The sequence below is a fragment of the Hemibagrus wyckioides genome, unplaced genomic scaffold (assembly GCF_019097595.1).
Source record: "Hemibagrus wyckioides isolate EC202008001 unplaced genomic scaffold, SWU_Hwy_1.0 Contig2, whole genome shotgun sequence".
In the NCBI taxonomy this organism is placed as follows: Eukaryota; Metazoa; Chordata; class Actinopteri; order Siluriformes; family Bagridae; genus Hemibagrus; species Hemibagrus wyckioides.
The window spans coordinates 899,002-918,196 of NW_026690780.1; the positions used below are offsets into that span (position 1 = coordinate 899,002).

Here is a 19,195-nt window from a genome sequence, read left to right on the forward strand (position 1 = left end):
GTATCTCACAAAAGTGAGTACACCCCTCACATTTTTGTAAATATATGGCAACCTGTAGCTCTGGTGAACTCCATGCCCAAGAGGGTTAAGGCAAAGCTGGAAAATAATGGTGGCCACACAAAATATTGACACTTTGGGCCCAATTTGGACATTTCCACTTAGGGGTGTATTCACTTTTGTTGCCAACGGTTTAGACATTAATGGCTGTGTGTTGAGTTATTTTGAGGGGACAGCAAATTTACACTGTTATACAGGCTGTACACTCACTACTTTACATTGGAGCAGAGTGTCGTTTCTTCAGTGTTGTCACATGAAAAGGTATAATAAAATATTTACAAAAATGTGAGGGGTGTACTCAATTTTGTGAGATACTGTATGTCCATGTGTCCATACAGCCCTAAAACATCAGGCATGTGTGGCTTGGGGTGCAGTCAGAATTCTAATTCATCCCAAAAATGTTGAGTGGGTTTGAGTTCAGGGCTGTGTGCAGGTAACTCAATTTATTCCACACCAAACTTGTAATAAACATCTTCATTGAGCTGGAACATGTTTTTGTAAGAATATAAAAACATCCTATACAATTGTGCAGCAGTTTGGAGAATGCCCACATACTGGTGTGATGGTTAGGTGTCCACAAATATAGCCATATTGTACATATTCAGGACTTTGTTAGAATTAGTATTGTTGTAATAATGTTGTAATAATTGGTTGTGCATGTCAATAAAGAAACATATGTAAAAATATGTTAATATAAATACTGAACCCTTCTCAATATCTCAGTACCTCAGGTGTGAGACTTTGTTGACCTGAAGTGCTGCCCAGATGGCAACAGGTCAAACAAGTGATGAGCAGGATGTGAGGAGTCTCCTGTGATGGCCTTGATTTTTCTGAGGCAGCGGGACCTGGACATGTCATCCAGGGAGGGCAGAGGGCAGCCGATGATTTTTTGAGCTGTTTTTCACCCTCTGCTCAGTTTGTCTGTCCTCATCTGTGCAGCCTGTGTACCACACACCCAGACAGTATGTCAGTGTGCTCTCCACAGAGGTCTATAAGGCTTGAGCTCTCGGGTAGAGTGGTCGAGTGGTCTGAGGAGCTGGATTTAGGATTTAGGCTCCAGTGGGTTCAAATCCCACTGCTGCCATCTGAGCCTTTTCAAGGCAGTGGTTGTGGGCTCTGGCACCACAAAGGCTTTACAGGGGTTGTGGCTCCTGTGCCTTCTGCAAATGTGCTTAAGAGTTGCCATTAGCTGGCTGCCTGGCTGCAAAAAAACACGAGCACGCTCACACCATACCGGAGCCCCCAGACCCGGGTGCTGAAATAGCTCCCCGGTTTCGGCAACTGGTGTCAACGCCTGGCTTTGAGATGCTGCTCTGTTTCACACCTTGCTTTTTCAAACAGCAAGTCCAAACAACCACAGAACGGTACGCAAAACACGGTTTCTGCGTGTGAGCTGCATCAGTCGTGCCCTTACCATGGTTACGAGCTACCAACAAAACAACAATTCAACCAAGAATAAAAAATCGACATAAGAAGTGGTGCCCAAGAGGTTTGGGCAATGGAGTGCAAGTGCCAGGTGCACTGAGGTGTAAGGTCATGTGGGTGAACTAGGACGCCAAGAGGTTAAGGAGACAGACTGCTAATCCACGTGGGATGGGCTCCAGTTGCTTTGGGAACAGGCTTGTTTAAACGTGTTGGGTTACGGCGCTCCTCTACAGAATTGTCGCGGTCTCTGTGGACATTTGGCCGTGGGTGCCACACCTGCGTCTGACGAGGTGGCTGAGAGGTTAAGGCGATAGACTGCTAATCCATTGTGCTCTACACGTGTGGGTTTGAATCCCTTCCTTGTTGCTTGTGTGCCCTTTAACCTCCTCTTTACCACAACTCCTCATGCGGACTGCTTCGTACCTGGTCTGTGAGACTGCGCTAGAGGGGAGTGAGAAAAGCTAGCCCTGGGTCTAGGGTTTCGCAAACGTGGGCTATATTTCCATGATGGTTGGACACAGATGCTGTAAGTCTGACGGGTCGCCACTGGAGATCCATGCAGATCAATGCAGTGCACAGTCCCGAAGACAGCGGCACGGATCGTGCACCTTGATTGCAACAGACTGGGATTCAAGTTCATATCAGCAAACCTTGTCAACAAGAGCCTAAGGCTGTCAATCCACTTTGCCAAACCTTTCCTGGGTTTGGATCTTGAATCACGTCTGGTAATGGAAGCGTGCGTGGTACAACCATTGCGACCGCCTGCCAGAGTGCCTCTCTTTCCCAACCTGGCAGGCCTCCCTTGACCACAGCCCCCAACCATTCAATTGCATGGGTAGTGTGGCCGAGCGGTCCAAGGCGCTGGATTAAGGCTCCAGTCTCTTCGGGGGGCGTGGGTTCGAATCCCACTGCTGCCACCCAAACTTTTGGGTCGACGACAGCAGAAGGTTGTTCCTTCACCCACACCTTCAGGGGTGTGTGGTTGAGTGCGAAGCCTTAATGCTGAGTTCACACTGCAAGATTTTCAAAGTTTTTGGGTCACCATTGTTTTCACACTGCACGACTATCTATCGGCTTTATTTCTGTTTATTTATGATAAAAACCTATAACCTCTGATTAACTATAACATCGTGCTCCAACACTCCGTCCAGCGTGTATCCAGCCTTGATGCCCAATGATGCCTGAGATAGACACAGGCTCCCCGTGACCCGAGTATAGATCAGATAAGCGGTACAGACAATGAAATGAAATTGTGCTCCAACCAAAGCCATGTTTGCTGATATTGAATAGAATAGAATAGAATAGAATAGAATAGAATAGAATAGAATAGAATAGAATAGAATAAATTTTATTGTCATTGCACATAAGGAGTACAACGAAACTGTGGGTGCTCTTCTCAACAACAGTGCGCTGAAATATAATACAATGAAGAGCATAGCAAGTAGTATAGAAAAATAAGAAATAAATAGGAAAATAATGAAATATTTAAATAAATACAAAAAACATTAAACTGTCCAAGCATTTCCTATGAAAATGATACAAATCTAACCCAAAAATAATCTGTTTGCTGTTTAAAAACAGATAAATTATATAGTTTAGAGATTTCTGTTTTTCAGGATCCTTTGATAAATGCAGTCTGCACCTCGTTGCTCAGGCTAGAATCTGTCAGTTTTGTATTCAACTGAAGTTGTGAATACTGTCACTGTCCAATCTTCTGCTGTAAGTCTGTTTCCAGTGTAACCTCAGAGTCCTGCTCTTCAATAACAGCAGAGGATCCTGAAGTCCTGTAGCTCATCCACATCAAGATTGGACATCTTTTATTGTTATAGATGCTTCTCTCTTCACCGTGATTGTAAAGAGGGGTTATTTATAGACTGTTGTATCAAAATCCAAAAAAATTCTGTTCAGAACAGTTTCAGAAATACTCAAAATCCTCATCTTAAACCAAAAAACATGCCACAAACTCAGTCAGATCACATTTCCCTACATTTGGATAATTAATATGAATAAATCTGGATGATTAAACCCACATCTGCTCTGATTGTTTGTAAAAGGCCATTGCCTTAGCACACATCCTGCAAAGCAACACGCATTTCCAGGATGTACATGCATAATTACACATGAACAAAAAAAATAATGAATGAAAATGCAAGAGAAAATGTCAATAAGTTTTATTAAAAATAGACAGCAACAACACGTGACCCAATGGCTCTGATAGCATCAGGAAAATATATTTTAAGCCTGAAACATGTAGATTTGTGAATTTATTGTAATTAATGTGTAGTTGTCATGTCTGAACCCACTTTGTTTTCATTTACTATTTCTTTCAGCTGCATGTTGCCATATTTTTTTTTATTTATGTCTGCGGTTAACTGATAAAAAGTTGCTGTAGTTTTTAGAAACCTTTTGTATGTGTATGTGCTATTTGATGTTTTTGTAAAGCCTTTCAGTGACTCTGTATCACTGTGCTGCTACTCTAAGAGCACAATGATAGAGTGCAGAATCTGAGAGCTTTAGACCTCTGATAGTGAGTTCAGTAGAGTCTCTGCTTGTTTTTAACTCTAATTGACGATCATCAAGAGTTCTCTGATCAGGTCCTGACCATGCTCCTTTATACAGTAAAAACTGTGGTGCGCTGTTAGGATATTGTTTGTACCAGTAAAGCAAAATGTAATCACTGCTTGTCTCATATGAACATTTCAGAGTAACAGTCTCTGTTTCTTTCCTGACAATGTTGGCATCTTCATCCGTTGGTCCAATTTTATCTGCAAAACTGCCTGGTGTAAGAAGAACATAAAAAATATATCAGTGAAGTATTTTTTGCAAATCATATAATAAAAAATAAAAAAATGACTAGATTAATATAAATATGGTAATTAATCAATATAATTTATTAACTGATTAAATATCATTGTAATAATTATTATAACAGATAAAAATGAATTACCTGTAACTAGAGTGAGAATCAGTGGTATGTATCTCACTATGTACAGTAAGTTGTATAGTTGATCCATTTCTGAACACAGCTCTGTGAGGATTCTGTATAATAGTGCTGTATGTGCTGAACTTTACATGTCTCTAGAAGGACACACCCAGGAAGTGATGCAGTTGGAGCATAATTTTACACAGATCATCACTTCACAGTATCAGTGACAGTGAACTGAGTCACTAATACAACACAGAACTATTCCACTGTTGCTGATCAACTTTTTTTGTCTATTTCTGCACCTTAGTTTATTAGTTATTCCTCTTTTTTTATGTTTTTTTTATTTTTTTTTTATTTTTTACCATGAATGGTCTTAGCTGAATGGAAATATTCTTTCTGTACTCTAATATGTTAATTTCATAAAGATTCATGAAGCTCCACCCACAGCATCACATGACAGTGTCACCAATGTTACTGACAGATTGTTGATTCTTACAGATAAATCCAGGATTTACTTACAGTAAATAAAGTAATTAAAGTTATTTAATTACACATTAAATTAGTGGTGTCTGCATCTACATCTGGAACCAATATTCCATTTAACTCCAAACTAGTTTCGAAAGTAATCAAACATAACATTTAAAACTAATCCATTTGACATAGTCATGTTGTTTGTATGTATTTTTCAGATTCCATCTAGAATAAACCAAATAAATCAAATGTAGCATTAATATTCTAACTTTAATGGTACAAGAATGTCCAGAACAGAGCATTTACTGGGTTTCTGATCCACAGTGTCCACTGGTTCCATGCAATAATAACCAGTTACACAACAAACTAGCTGTATGAGGAGTTGTTAGTGAAGTGCAGTTTGGGCTTTATTCTACAAACAATACAACATTAATTAACCTCTAATATTGTGTCCATTAAAATACACTGTTACTACAGAGTATTGGAATAGTGTAGTTTAGTTTCTGTGGTTCTACAAAACCTACACAGAATCCTGCACTTCAACAGAGGACCTGTCAAGCTGATTAGATGGGTTCGAATCCCACTTCTGACATTGCTTTCTTTCATTATGACCCTGTACAGAAGTCTGTTGTTGTATGTTGAAAGGAATCCTTCAGCAGTGGTGGTTCAAGTGGTTAAGGGTTGCTGGTTTGTTGAATGACAGAATGGGGTTTAAGCCACATGGTCAACTGAGCAGGGCCCTTAATGTAATATACGTTCTCCCATTGAAAAAAACTATATACTAATTCATCGATTTTTTATAGTCAGATGTAAGTATTGGGGCATTCAGTCCTTTTGATGTGTAATTTAATTTCAATAGAAAACAATAACATGAACACGTACACCTAAAAAAGAAACACGCTCATTTATTTGAATATCCCGCCCTACCACTATTATGTATGCAAATATATACAGGTCACATGACCTTAAAAGCATGTGTCCGAACATGACGGACATTTCCCAAGAAAGCACAAACACGGTCAGTTAGATAGTTGAAAACATTAAATCAATAAACAAACAAAGCTAGTGGCTCGATGCACAACTTTATTATTTTAAACTTTAATATTTTAAACTATTTATTGCATTTGAACTCTTAAGAAATATACACCAATTCAATTCAATTTTCAATTCAATTTTATTTCTAAAGCACATTTAAATTCAACCTTAGTTTGCCAAAGTGCTGAACAAAAAGAAAGGGAAAAAAATAAAAATAAAAAGGATGAAAGCAGGAAAACACATACACATTACAAACAATTAACAGCAGAAGAAAAGAGATGCGTTTTTAACATAGATTTGAATTCAGCTAACGTGGAAGCAGTTCTAATGGGTGATGGCAGGCTGTTCCACAGCTTAGGACCAGCTACTGCGAAGGCTCTGTCTCCCCTGCGTTACAGGCGAGACCATGGTATTCACGAAAGATGACCATCTTGGGATCTAAGTGACCGAGCAGGATTGTAAGTGGTGAGTAAATCGGAGAGATATCTTGGAGCTAAGTTGTGCAAACACTGTGCAAAGATCAGAAAACTAATGATGCACTAATAAATAAGGCAGTTCTAGTCACTTGTGTAAAAATACCAGGAATTGTTCTGTAGTGGTTATACCATCTGTAGAGATAATGCTATGTGGAGAGCAGGTTTCCTGTGTAATGCTTTAACACAAACAGATTAAAGTACACACATAAAATGAAGCAACAAAACTTTAAATCACACACATTGCAGTGTTAAATTTCAGATATACTCCATCACAGCAGAAGTGACAAAGCATGTGAGGTCTAATTCTTATTTCCTGTGAAGCCTAAAACTCATTCCTTAGTTCTGGAGGTTTTTCTCATTACCTCATTGCTGGTCTGTGTGATTGGTGTTAGATGATATATACAGTTCAAGGTGATAAATGTGGAGCCATGCCTTGTCTTTAATGCACTTCTAATTTAATTACAAATTGCACTTAGGAGTAAAGGATTGTCACCAGCAGAACTACCTTCAGTATAACAAAACAGTGTGAAGGTTTTTGTACAGTGCAGCTGGATTTCCTGTCACTGTGGGCGCCAGAGCACAGTAATATAGAGCAGAGTCTGATACAGCAGCAGAGGAGATGATCAGATCCACTTTCTTATCTTTAAGTGTAGCATTCATTCTTGGGGGACGGTTTTCACTTAGATCTCCATTTTTGTAAATATAAAGAAGGAACTCAGGTTTAGATTTTGGATATTGCCTGTACCAGTGCAGGTAGAATCCTGTAGAACTTGTTTCATATTCACAGGACAGAGAAACATCATCACCTTCATCTACAACATTCTGAGTGGAAAGTGGCTTTATTGAATCTGCCATGGAGTCACCTGTCATAGAGAAGAGAACATAAAGTTTAACATAATCAAGCCAGAATTACAAACAGAAATCATGCTTTCTATAACACCAGACAATTAATAAACAATACATAATATCTAAACTAACAAAAGGTGTTAACTCACCTAGTGAAAGCCACAGACACATGAATATAACAGTGAACATGATGACTGGTTTTAGCTGAATGAAAAAGCTCTTTCTGTACTCTAATATATTACCATGATAAATGTGTTTCCAGTGTTGATGACAGTGAAACATCCTGGCTTTACATTAAGCCTTGTTTGGGAAACTGTGCTGAAACTCTTTACATTGTAAACAAACAAAAACTGACAGCAGGAAAAAATTCTACTTTATAAAAATGTTGTAATAATTAAAATGAGTAAATATTTTTGTTTTTTAAATATATGTATATATTTTATAAGTGGTGTTTGGATATTAGGGTACTTGATTGTTGTGATAAAGCATGTTTATTGAATAGGATTACATTTCATAAGGTGGTATTTCATGAGGTGTGGAACAAACCAGCCTCTTTTCTTTCTCTTATCTATTATTCTTTATTGTCATTTAACTCATTGCTTAATAAAACCACTTTGTAAAACTAGTTGACTTCATCTCATATCTGCTGATTGGTCATTTAAACATGAAACTGTGTTCATAAAGAAAGGGTGGAGTATTTACCTTATCCTATGATAAGAGAATCTGTCCAGATCCCATTTTATTCAATGCAGCTGTAATGTGATATAATAATAATAATAAAAATATAATATTAATTTACACCAATCAGGCATAACATTATGACCAGTGACAGGTGAAGAGAATGACACTGATGATCTCCTCATCATGGCACCTGTTAGTGGGTTGGATATATTAGGCCCCAAGTGAACATTTTGAACAAGTTAATGTGTTAGAAGCAGGATAAATGGGCAAGCGTAAGGCCAAATTGTGATGGCTGGACGACTGGATTAGAGCATCTCCAAAACTGCAGCTCTTGTGGGGTGTTCCCGGTCTGCAGTGGTCAGTATCTATCAAAAGTGGTCCAAGCAAGGAAGAGTGGTAAACCGGCGACAGTGTCATGGACGGCCAAGACTTATTGATGCACGTGGGGATCGAAGGCTGGCCCGTGTGATCCATTCCAAGCTGCTGAAGAAGTTAATACTGATTCTGATAGAAAGGTGTCAGAATACACAGTGCATGATGGGCTTTTCTGGCAGAAAAAGGAGGACCAACAAAATATTATGCAGCTGGTCATAATGTTATGCCTGATCAGTGTAGGTCACACATTTGTAATGAAATTGTACGTATAGGCCTACTGTACCTATAGGCCTAGTACTGTGTATGTAGGATTAAACAACAGATAGAGTCGATATTATTTTGCAAAGAAGTATTTATAATCACAGAAGTCTACATTCTTGGGGATGTGAGCAGGGTCCTTGTATTTGGCCCACAATAAGATAACTCACTACGCCATCTTCTGGAGAAAAGAGAAAAACTTTAACAAACAAGTCTTTTTTCTTTAAATTCACAAATTAGAACAACAAATAGTCATTTCTGAACTTCTGTACAGAGCCTCAGCTGCTTTCATTAAATTCAGAATTGGTTCTGTGGACATTTCTGAAAAACTCTAATCTAATGTAACTGAGTAAACTAGGGAAATACAGTATCTTTTAAAACAACAATATTTTTCCCAAATCAACAAACTGTTGTTTATAGAGTAAAGCAATTATTATTATTATTATTATTATTATTGTTATTATTGTTGTTATTGTTATTATTATTATTATTATTAATAATAATAATAATAATAATAATAATAATAATAATAATAATAATAATAATAATAATAATAATAATAATAATTCTTGCTTCAATTACAAACAAACAAAACAAGGTACATACTCAAGTTACACAATATGACGATATATAGCCAGCAATAGGTTGAACAAACCATTAACAAAGCTGATTAAATATCATAATATCATCAAAAATGAATAAACAGATAAAAATGAATGACCTGTAACTAGAGTGAGAATCAGTGGTATGTATCTCACTATGTACAGTAAGTTGTATAGTTGATCCATTTCTGAACACAGCTCTGTGAGGATTCTGTATAATAGTGCTGTATGTGCTGAACTTTACACGTCTCTAGAAGGCCACACCCAGGAAGTGATGCTGTTGTAGTATAACTTTGTACAGATCATCACTTCACACAGTTTCAGTGACAGAAAACTAGAGTCATTAATGTAGCTGTGTTGTATTTTAAGATTTATCATCTATACAATACTATAAGCCTTTACTTGTTTTTGTGGTGTTTACATTATTTGAAAACTATAAACAATTATGATATTTTGCTGTTAATCTGTAAATGTGATAAATAGGCTCATTGGCCACTACATCAAGATATTTGTATGAAAAGTAAATGCAAACTTTTTATAATAATGATCATAGAACAACAGAACCAGATTCGTACAAAATCTCTCTTTACACATACATTTGCCCAATAGGTAAGTATAGGAAAGCTGATTAGTGTAATTATATCTAAATAATAATTTCATGTCATTGCTTATTCACAATTACTATCATTAATTAATCTTTAAATTTATATAGCCTTTCTTCAAAGCTAAGTAATAAAATATTGGTACTCAAAATTGACATAGTTGCTAAAAATCCAAAACAATCCCTTTATATACCTGTGTGTTCACAGTTTAGGATGAGAAGTAAATATCTATTCTACTTTGAAGGTGCTGATAGTAAGAAATAAAAGACCAAAATTATTTAATTATTGTTCATAACATACAATAAGTTAAGCGTGTGAGAGAAATGTCTGAGGTGGTGTGTCTGTGCTACATTTACAGGAATCTCTTTTGAATTTTGGAGGTTTTATTTAGATTTTTAGTTTAAAGTAGACTAATAAAAAGGAATTGAGGAGCCAGTAAGAAGAGTTTTACTGAGTGTGAGTTTAAATCTGGAGACACAGCACAGAGACATTAACTTATTATTTTTGTTCCTTCAGCTAGAGTTTATAATGTGCAGTCAGTAAACACAAACCTGATATCACCTGATACTACAAATGCACTAGCCTCTGTTTTATATATATTACACAGTAGCTACTGAACCCCTTCTAAAAGTAATTAATTCTTCTCTAAGCACTGGCTATGTGCCTAAATCTTTTAAGCTAGCAGTTATCAAACCCTTGATTAAAAAACCGGACCTCGACCCCTGCCAGCTGTCTAACTATAGACCGATATCAAACCTGCCCTTTATCTCCAAGATCCTAGAAAAGGCTGTAGCACAGCAGTTATGTTCATACCTGCATAGAAATAACATTTATGAAATGTATCAGTCAGGATTTAGACCTCATCATAGCACAGAGACAGCACTGGTTAAAGTAATAAATGACCTGTTACTGGCTTCTGATCAGGGTTGTGTCTCCCTACTGGTGTTACTCGATCTTAGTGCAGCTTTTGACTCCACTGACCACACTGTTCTACTTGATAGACTAGAACATGTTGTTGGTGTTAAAGGAACAGCCCTCTCCTGGCTCAGGTCTTATTTGACTGACCGTTATCAGTTTGTAGATCTAGATGGTGACTTCTCCATGCATACCAAGGTTATGTTCTGTGTTCCACAAGGTTCTGTCTTAGGCCCACTGCTTTTCTCCCTATATATGTTACCCCTTGGTGCAATTATTCGTAAACATGGTATTAGCTTCCACTGTTATGCAGATGACACACAGCTATATGTTTCAGCTAAATCAGATGAGAGACACCAGCTTATTAAGACAGAAGAATGTGTAAAGGACATTAGACATTGGATGGCCACTAACTTCCTCTTGCTTAATTCGGACAAGACAGAGGTGCTTGTACTAGGACCACAGGCAGTTAGAAGTGAGCTTTCTGATTACAGAGTAATGGTGGATGGTCTTTTGGTTTCATCTTGTCCAGCAGTAAAAGATCTTGGTGTGATTATTGACTCTGGTCTTTCGTTTGAAGCTCATGTAGATAATATCACTCGGGTAGCCTTCTTCCATCTTAGGAATATTGCTAAGATAAGAAATATGTTGTCGCGTCATGATGCAGAAAAATTAGTTCATGCTTTTGTTACCTCTAGGTTGGATTATTGTAATGTCTTACTGTCTGGATGTTCCAGTAGGAGCATACACAAGCTCCAGTTAGTCCAGAATGCAGCAGCTAGAGTCCTAACCAGAACCAGAAGATATGAACACATCACTCCTATTTTAGCCACACTGCATTGGCTCCCAGTCAAATTTCACATTGATTATAAAATACTGTTACTAACCTATAAAGCACTAAATGGTCTCGCGCCACAGTACCTGAGCGATCTTTTAGTCTTTTATGATCCGCCACGCCTACTCCGATCAAAGGGTGCTGGTTACTTGGTAGTACCTCAAGTAGCAAAGGCTACAGCAGGGGGCAGAGCTTTCTCCTTCAAAGCCCCACAGTTATGGAACAGCCTTCCAATTAGTGTTCGGGATTCAGACACAGTCTCAGTGTTTAAGTCTAGGCTGAAGACACATTTGTTTAGTCAAGCTTTTAATGTATAGTTTTCTTAGGTAAAGGAGCAGATCTGGAAGGTTCATGGGCATAGAGTGTTTGGTGTACTGGGATTTATTGGATGCTGTCATCTTACCACCCTCGCAAGTCGCTCAGGTTTGCTGACTGTGAAGTGGTTGGATGCTTTATGTCCCGGGAAGCCTTCATGTCTGTGACCTTCTGGCTCTCCTTTTTAGTTATGCTGTCATAGTTAGTCTTGCCGGAGTCCCTGCCTGCACTTTACATTTAATTCTACACTGTCTTTAAGCATCACATGATCAGAAACTTAATATCTTTCTCTTTCTCTCTCTACCTTCTCTGTCGAGCTATACACCCCACTCCTGAGCTCCCAGTGTTTGCCAGTTTCCAGTGTGACCACTGCCCTACCCCTGGTCGGAGTCTCGCCGCTTGATGGTGCCCACTGATGCTGTGGATGGATCTGTGTGGACCAGGAGACAGCCATGCACACAGCCACTTGGGGACTTTCGCACCATCACAGATTTGCCATTTCATCTGTCAGCCCGTGACAGCAAAGAACTAGTGTTTCTAATGACCTTAGAAACTACAATGACCTAATAGTTCCTCATGGTCATTGATTGCTGTTGTAGAAAGGACATTAATCAGCTACAGTTACATGATTTACTCTTTAGTGTCACCCGATTGAGGATGGGTTCCCTTCTGAGCTTGGTTCCTCTCAAGGTTTCTTCCTTTCCATCCCAGGGAGTTTTTCCTTGCCACCGTCGCCGTCGCCACAGGCTTGCTCATTAGGGATAAAATAGTCTAATTATAGCATTTAATAATTTATTCTTATTTCTAGTTAATTAGTTATTTTTATTTTTTATTTTTTATTATTATTTTTCATTTTCCCCTCCTTTTTCTCTGTTTTCTTCTCTTGTAAAGCTGCTTTGAGACAATGTTCATTGTAAAAGGCGCTATACAAAATAAACTGAATTGAATTGAATTGAATTAACTAATGAAAATGAATGACCTGTAACTAGAGTGAGAATCAGTGGTATGTATCTCACTATGTACAGTAAGTTGTATAGTTGATCCATTTCTGAACACAGCTCTGTGAGGATTCTGTATAATAGTGCTGTATGTGCTGAACTTTACACGTCTCTAGAAGGCCACACCCAGGAAGTGATGCTGTTGGAGCATAATTTTACACAGATCATCACTTCACAGTATCAGTGACAGTGAACTGAGTCACTAATACAACACAGAACTATTCCACTGTTGCTGATCAAACCACTGCATTTATACATTATTATGATTTTTTGCTGTGGAACTGCATATGTGATGAATAAGCTCACTGGCCACTACATCAAGCTTTTATATGAAAAATGAATGCAAAATTTCCATAGTGATCATCATAGGAAACTAGATCTAGATTTAAACAAAATCTCTCATGAGTAAATTTGCTGTGTCTATTTCCAAAAGGAATTAAATTCAATTCACTTCATTTTTATTTCTACATCACTTTTAACAATGGACATTGTCTCAAAGCAGCTTTACAGAAATACAGAAATTCAGAATAGAAATTACAAAGTTGAAAATTAACTTTATTTATAATGAGTAAGTGTGAAGCAATGGTGGCAAGAAAAAACTCCCTGAGATGATTTGAGGAAGACCCAAAAGGAAACCCATCCTCCTCTGGGTGACACCAGAAAGTGTGATTATAAATACATTAACTTTTACAAGTGTATATATAGTCAAACATTAAACATGCAAATCAAATCAATTGCATATATCAATTAATTGATGTGGATATGTAAGATACACAGAGAGAGTCCAACATCTAGGATCTAGCATTCTATCACTGTGGCCTTAGTACAGAACCAACCCAGCCACTGGGATCAGCTAAACCAACCCTAATGGGATCAGCTAAAAGAGGAAAAAACAGTAGTATATTTGCCTTCAGTGTAGTTAAACTGTGTGAAAGTTTTTGTACAGTGCAGCTGGATTTCCTGTCACTGTGGGCTGCAGAGCACAGTAGTATAGTGCAGAGTCTGATACAGCAGCAGAGGAGATGATCAGATACACTTTTTTATCATCGATTTTAGCAGACATTCTAGGGTCAGTGTTGGAAATTAGCTCTCCACTTTGAAGAATATTAAGAATGAACTCAGGGTTAGATGTTGGATATTGCCTGTACCAGTGCAGGTTGTTGCTTCCTGAAACAGCACTGAATTTGTAGCTGCAGGACAGAGTAATATTGTCACCTTCATCCACAACATTATGAGTTGAAAGTGGCTCTATTGAATCTGCCATGGAGTCACCTGTCATAGACAAATGAACATAATGTCAGTGACATATGTGTGGATCAAGCCAGTGTTATGTAAGTCTCACATTCTGCTTTTTCTCATCACCACACAGACTATTTAACCATTAATTCAACTTTTAATATTTATGCAATAGAAATGTCAATGTTAACTCACCTAGTGAAAGCCACAGAGACACGAATATAACAGCGAACATGATGAACGGTTTTTGCTGAATGTAAATATTCTGAGGTCTTTATGTACTCTGATATGTCAACATCATAAATGTTCATGAAGCTCCACCCCACAGCATCACATGACACCAATGTTACTGACAGATTGTTGATTCTTACTGAAACATTGTTGCTTGTGGGGAATCTTTCCACATTGTATTCAACTGCAGACTACAAGCTGGATAATTACGTATTTAATTAATGTCACAAAAGGCAGATGCAAGTGTATACACTTTATTTTTATTTATAAAGTATATAACCAAAAAAGGACTATGGTTACACACAACAAATACAACTAGAAGTCATTTTTTATTCACAAAGCATAAAAACAAATAGCAGTTTGAGAACATTACTTTATTCTCCTGAACTCCTGAATTTGTAAAGCTTCAGCTGCTTAACTTGAGCTTGCTTCAGCTTCTAACTGTCCTCACAGTCAGACATTTCAGAAGTGAATGTAAACATGTAAATAGCTCCATCTTGTGAGAAAAGCATGGCTCTGTTCCAGTCATGTGTAGTGCTTTTTGTACAGTGTGGTTGGGCAGCAACAGTAAAGAAAAGCAAGAAGAGGAGTAACATTGTTATCCTGAGTGTTTAGTTCAGGTCTCTAGCTTTAGAAATAATTGCCATTGTTTTGTATGTGAAATGTGTCTCTGATGTCTTCACATATAGCTCCACCCACTCAGATTTATTCATATTCATGACAATGCTGCTTCAGCTCAGGTCAACTATTAATGTACTATGGATTACATTTTTTTTCTTTTCATTTTATTTTTTGTCTGCAGTATATACAATAAATGTTTTTTTAAATATATTCAATCTACAGTAAAATGCACTATACTTAAAATACCAATAATTCTCATGTTTTATTTAATCTTTTTTGTGATAATCAATTAATTGATTTTTAATCATCATTTAATCATCTGTTTGTTTGTTTTTTTTTTACTTTTTTATGAATATATTGTCTCTAGTAGGATAAATATAAACATAAAATACTTATGAAACATTACACTTCAAACAGAAATACAAAAGTACAAAGCTCAGAGGGTCTGTTTCCATATGAGCCATTAACCCCCACTGTGGAGTGTAACCTGTCAAAGAAATTAAAATACTGAAAATGGACACAACAAAACAGGTGGAAATTCCATCTCATGCTTGTTTATTGACCAGTTAATTGACTTACAAAGATTAGCAACATCTAATATCTGAATGGGATCTAGAATGACTACAACATTTGATTTATTTATCAATAGTAAGACAGAAAACAGTAGGATTTTGATATACTTGGGTTTTCATAGCTTGTTCTGTGCTACTATATAGAATCCTACACTTTAACAGAGGACCTGCCAAGCTGATTAGATATTGTTTCATTTATTTTAGTTCAGTTACTAAGCATAACAATCTTAGGGAAAAAGCTGTTACAGAGTCTGGCAGTGGTAGTTCATATGTTCTCATTCATTCTGCCAGTGACTGAGGTTAAGAGTCTGGTAGAAGGGGTGGCTGTGAATACAAATAAAATAAATAGATCTGTCAAATATTTTTGTGAGCAAACTACTCACTTTACTATTTGGACCTTTTAAAAACTTATGTGTCAGGTTGGCCGAGCAGTCTTAGGTGCTGTGTTCAGGTAGCAGTCTCCTTTGGAGGCATGGGTTCAAATTACAATTCTGATGTTGGTTCTTTTCCTTTATGTTGTGATCCTGGGCACAAATCAAACCTGTTGCATGTCGAAACAATCCTTTGGGGTAGTGGTGGTTAAAGGTTGTTGGGTTGTTGATTGGCAGATTGGGGTTAGAGCAACAGCACTCCTAAGCTGTTGGGCCCCTGAGCAGGGCCCTTAACTCTCATTGCTCCAGGAGTGCTGTATAATGGCTGATGCTGTGCTCTGACCCAATTTCCAAAGATGGGATATGTGAAGTATAGATTTCACTGTGTTGCCTGCTGTCTTGTAGCTCATCCACATCAAGATTAGACATGCTGTGCTTTTATAGATGCTTCTCTGCTCACTGGGATTGTAAACAGGGGTTATTTATAGATTGTTGTGCATGAAAATCCAGGGGATTAACAGTTTCTGAAATACTCAAACCATCTCATCTTAAACCAAAGAACATGCCACAAAGTCAGATTTTATTTATGTCTGTGGTTAACTGATAAAAAGTTGATGTGGTTTTTAGAAACCTCTTGTATATATGTGATTTGGATGTTTTTGTAAAGCCTTTCACTGACTCTGTATCGCTGTGTTACTACTTCAAGAGCACAGTGATAGAGTGCAGAATCTGAGAACTTAAAACCTCTGATAGTAAGTTCAGTAGAGTCTCTGCTTGTATTTGTCTTTGTGCTCCTAGAACTATATGACATTGTACCTTTATGTAACAGTAAAAACTGTTGTGTGCTGTTATGATTTTGTTTGTACCAGTTAAAAATAAATGTATTCATTTTCATTTATTGGTCCAATTAGAGGTTTTGTGTTTTGTTAGCTGATAATTATGAACTACTGTATGAGTGCAGCATTTGACTCTGCAAGCTACTGTTATAAACAGACATAGCTAATGTTAGCTTGCTAGCTAGCTATCCTCAGTTATATCAGAGAACAAACAACTCCTAAAATAACTTAATACAAAAATTTTACTGTTACATATGAGATGATAAATGGCAGTTGCAATACCTTGAACTAGCTTTTATAGCCTTTGTCTGGCCTGGAAGCGTGCCCTGTTTAAGAAAAACAGTCGACAGATTGTAGTCAACTAAAGCCTTGTGAAACTCTGATGCTTTATATACTGGATGTAGACAAATAAATCAGAAATTAAGCAAAACTCCATTACCTTAGACGTTTTAGAACATTCTTCACCCACACCTCCTTAGTGTTTGCACACACCTTCTTGTTGCGCTTTGTAATGAATCTGGAAAAGAACATAGAAATTGTCCATATATTGTATTGTAATAGTGTGATAATAGTATATATATATATATATATATGTTGTACCATATTGTATAAATACTACTCTAATGTTATATGTAATAGGTTAGGTCAGATCTGTTTTGTTTATTAGTAGTCTGCACTTAAGTGTAAAGAATGTAAAGAATGTGTAACCACAATGAATAGTGGGTAAAATTGGCGGCAGTTTGTGGTGATATGACTCACATGATCACATCAACGCAGCGCACGTTACCAAAACTCGGCTGTGCAAAACCTTTGATCAGTTTGAAATCCAGTGGTCTGTGAATGTACTTGATGCAGCAGCCATGGCTCAGTGGGACATCTAACATCACATACAGACAAAAAAAACCACACACACACACTCATGTTCATCATCGTCTAATAACTATGTAACTTACTGTAAAGAACCAAAACCAAATATTAATTTTTAAAAATATTGGAAGAAAAATCACAGATCACAAAAGTGACAAAATAAATTTAGATTTAAAAACAATAACTTTCACACTGTACAAAACAAAAGATACCAGAATCAGACTAAAACATTACCCAATGTGTAAATTTTAAACAACCAAACCAAAAAAAAATACAGATTTTTTGTTATATTTTTTGTAGATATAGCACACACACACACACACACAAACACACAAACTTTGCTTTTATGATAATTCAAAGAAACATTGTTTAGATCACTAATAATTGACGTTTGTGTTTTTAGGTACCATTTTGCTATGAAGTTAAGAAAAACCTACATAATTAAAAAAAAATATATCAATCAATGAATCTCTCAGTCAAGCTGGTTAAACAGAACTTAATGCAGATCTCCAAAAAATATTTACTGTAAATATCTGTATATGAAGTATTTCACTCATATTGGTAGTTAAAGTTTTACAAGTATTACAATAAAAATCCTGTGACCTTTATTTTCAGGTCCAGTTGTTCCTGACACAGCAAACAATGTTTGTATAAACACATGTGAGACACAATATCCAAGTAACAGTGAACAAAAAAAAAAAAAAAAATACTCACAAGCATCTGTCTTCAGACAAAGCATGCACAGTAGCCAAAATCCAGCAAAGACAATGGTCAGGGTACCTTTCAGAAACATAATGGCAAGTGGGCTAGTGACACATGTGCTGCTGTCTTATATATCCCCCTCAAAACACACACACAGACACACACACACATACACACACACACACACAAATCGAATGTGTGTATTTTTCAGAGTAAAGTGCGGTAACTAAAATGGGGACGACATTTTCAAGTTAAAGGGCACAGGAAAGCCAAGAGGTATTTCCAAAATATGCTTGCAGTGAAAAAAAACCACAGACATGTTTTTTTGTGTCTGTGTAGGAGTACAAGACATCCATCATCAAAAAAGTACATTATATACAAAAAATACTATGTATTCATTATTATTATTTTAGTTACATACAGTTAGATCACATACAAACCCTCTAAACCCTGCCCTGCAGCTGCAGCCTAATAAATACTCATTCACTCAGAATTTATTTTTATTAACCACTTTATCCTGGTCACACTTCCACAACTGTCTATATACACCTACATTCATTCATCTTCAGTAACTGCTTTATCCTGGTCACACTTCCACAACTGTCTATATACACCTACATTCATTCATCTTCAGTAACTGCTTTATCCTGGTCACACTTCCACAACTGTCTATATACACCTACATTCATTCATCTTCAGTAACTGCTTTATCCTGGTCACACTTCCACAACTGTCTATATACACCTACATTCATTCATCTTCAGTAACTGCTTTATCCTGGTCACATGTCCACAACTGTCTATATACACCTACATTCATTCATCTTCAGTAACTGCTTTATCCTGGTCACACTTCCACAACTGTCTATATACACCTACATTCATTCATCTTCAGTAACTGCTTTATCCTGGTCACATGTCCACAACTGTCTATATACACCGA

General features: G+C 37.1%; 1 long non-coding RNA gene, 1 other non-coding gene and 1 gene segment (V, D, J or C); 1 reads left to right on the forward strand and 2 right to left on the reverse strand.

Annotated features, from left to right (window-relative positions):
• Window positions 1-1,280: 1,280 nt before the first annotated feature.
• On the reverse strand, window positions 1,281-14,313 carry LOC131349996 (T cell receptor alpha variable 20-like). The segment is given in 3 exon segments: window positions 1,281-1,483; window positions 13,814-14,089; window positions 14,249-14,313. Coding segments are annotated over 3 exon segments (519 nt in total).
• Window positions 2,317-2,399, forward strand: trnal-aag (transfer RNA leucine (anticodon AAG)). Its single transcript has one exon. It is a non-coding gene; the product is annotated as a tRNA-Leu (tRNA).
• A 1,052-nt stretch (window positions 14,314-15,365) lies between the features above and the next one.
• On the reverse strand, window positions 15,366-18,665 carry LOC131350004 (uncharacterized). The gene is made up of 5 exons (XR_009204126.1): window positions 18,266-18,665; window positions 17,444-17,561; window positions 17,124-17,201; window positions 16,967-17,010; window positions 15,366-16,307 (listed from the first exon to the last, which is right to left on the reverse strand). It is a non-coding gene; the product is annotated as an uncharacterized LOC131350004 (long non-coding RNA).
• Window positions 18,666-19,195: the final 530 nt, after the last annotated feature.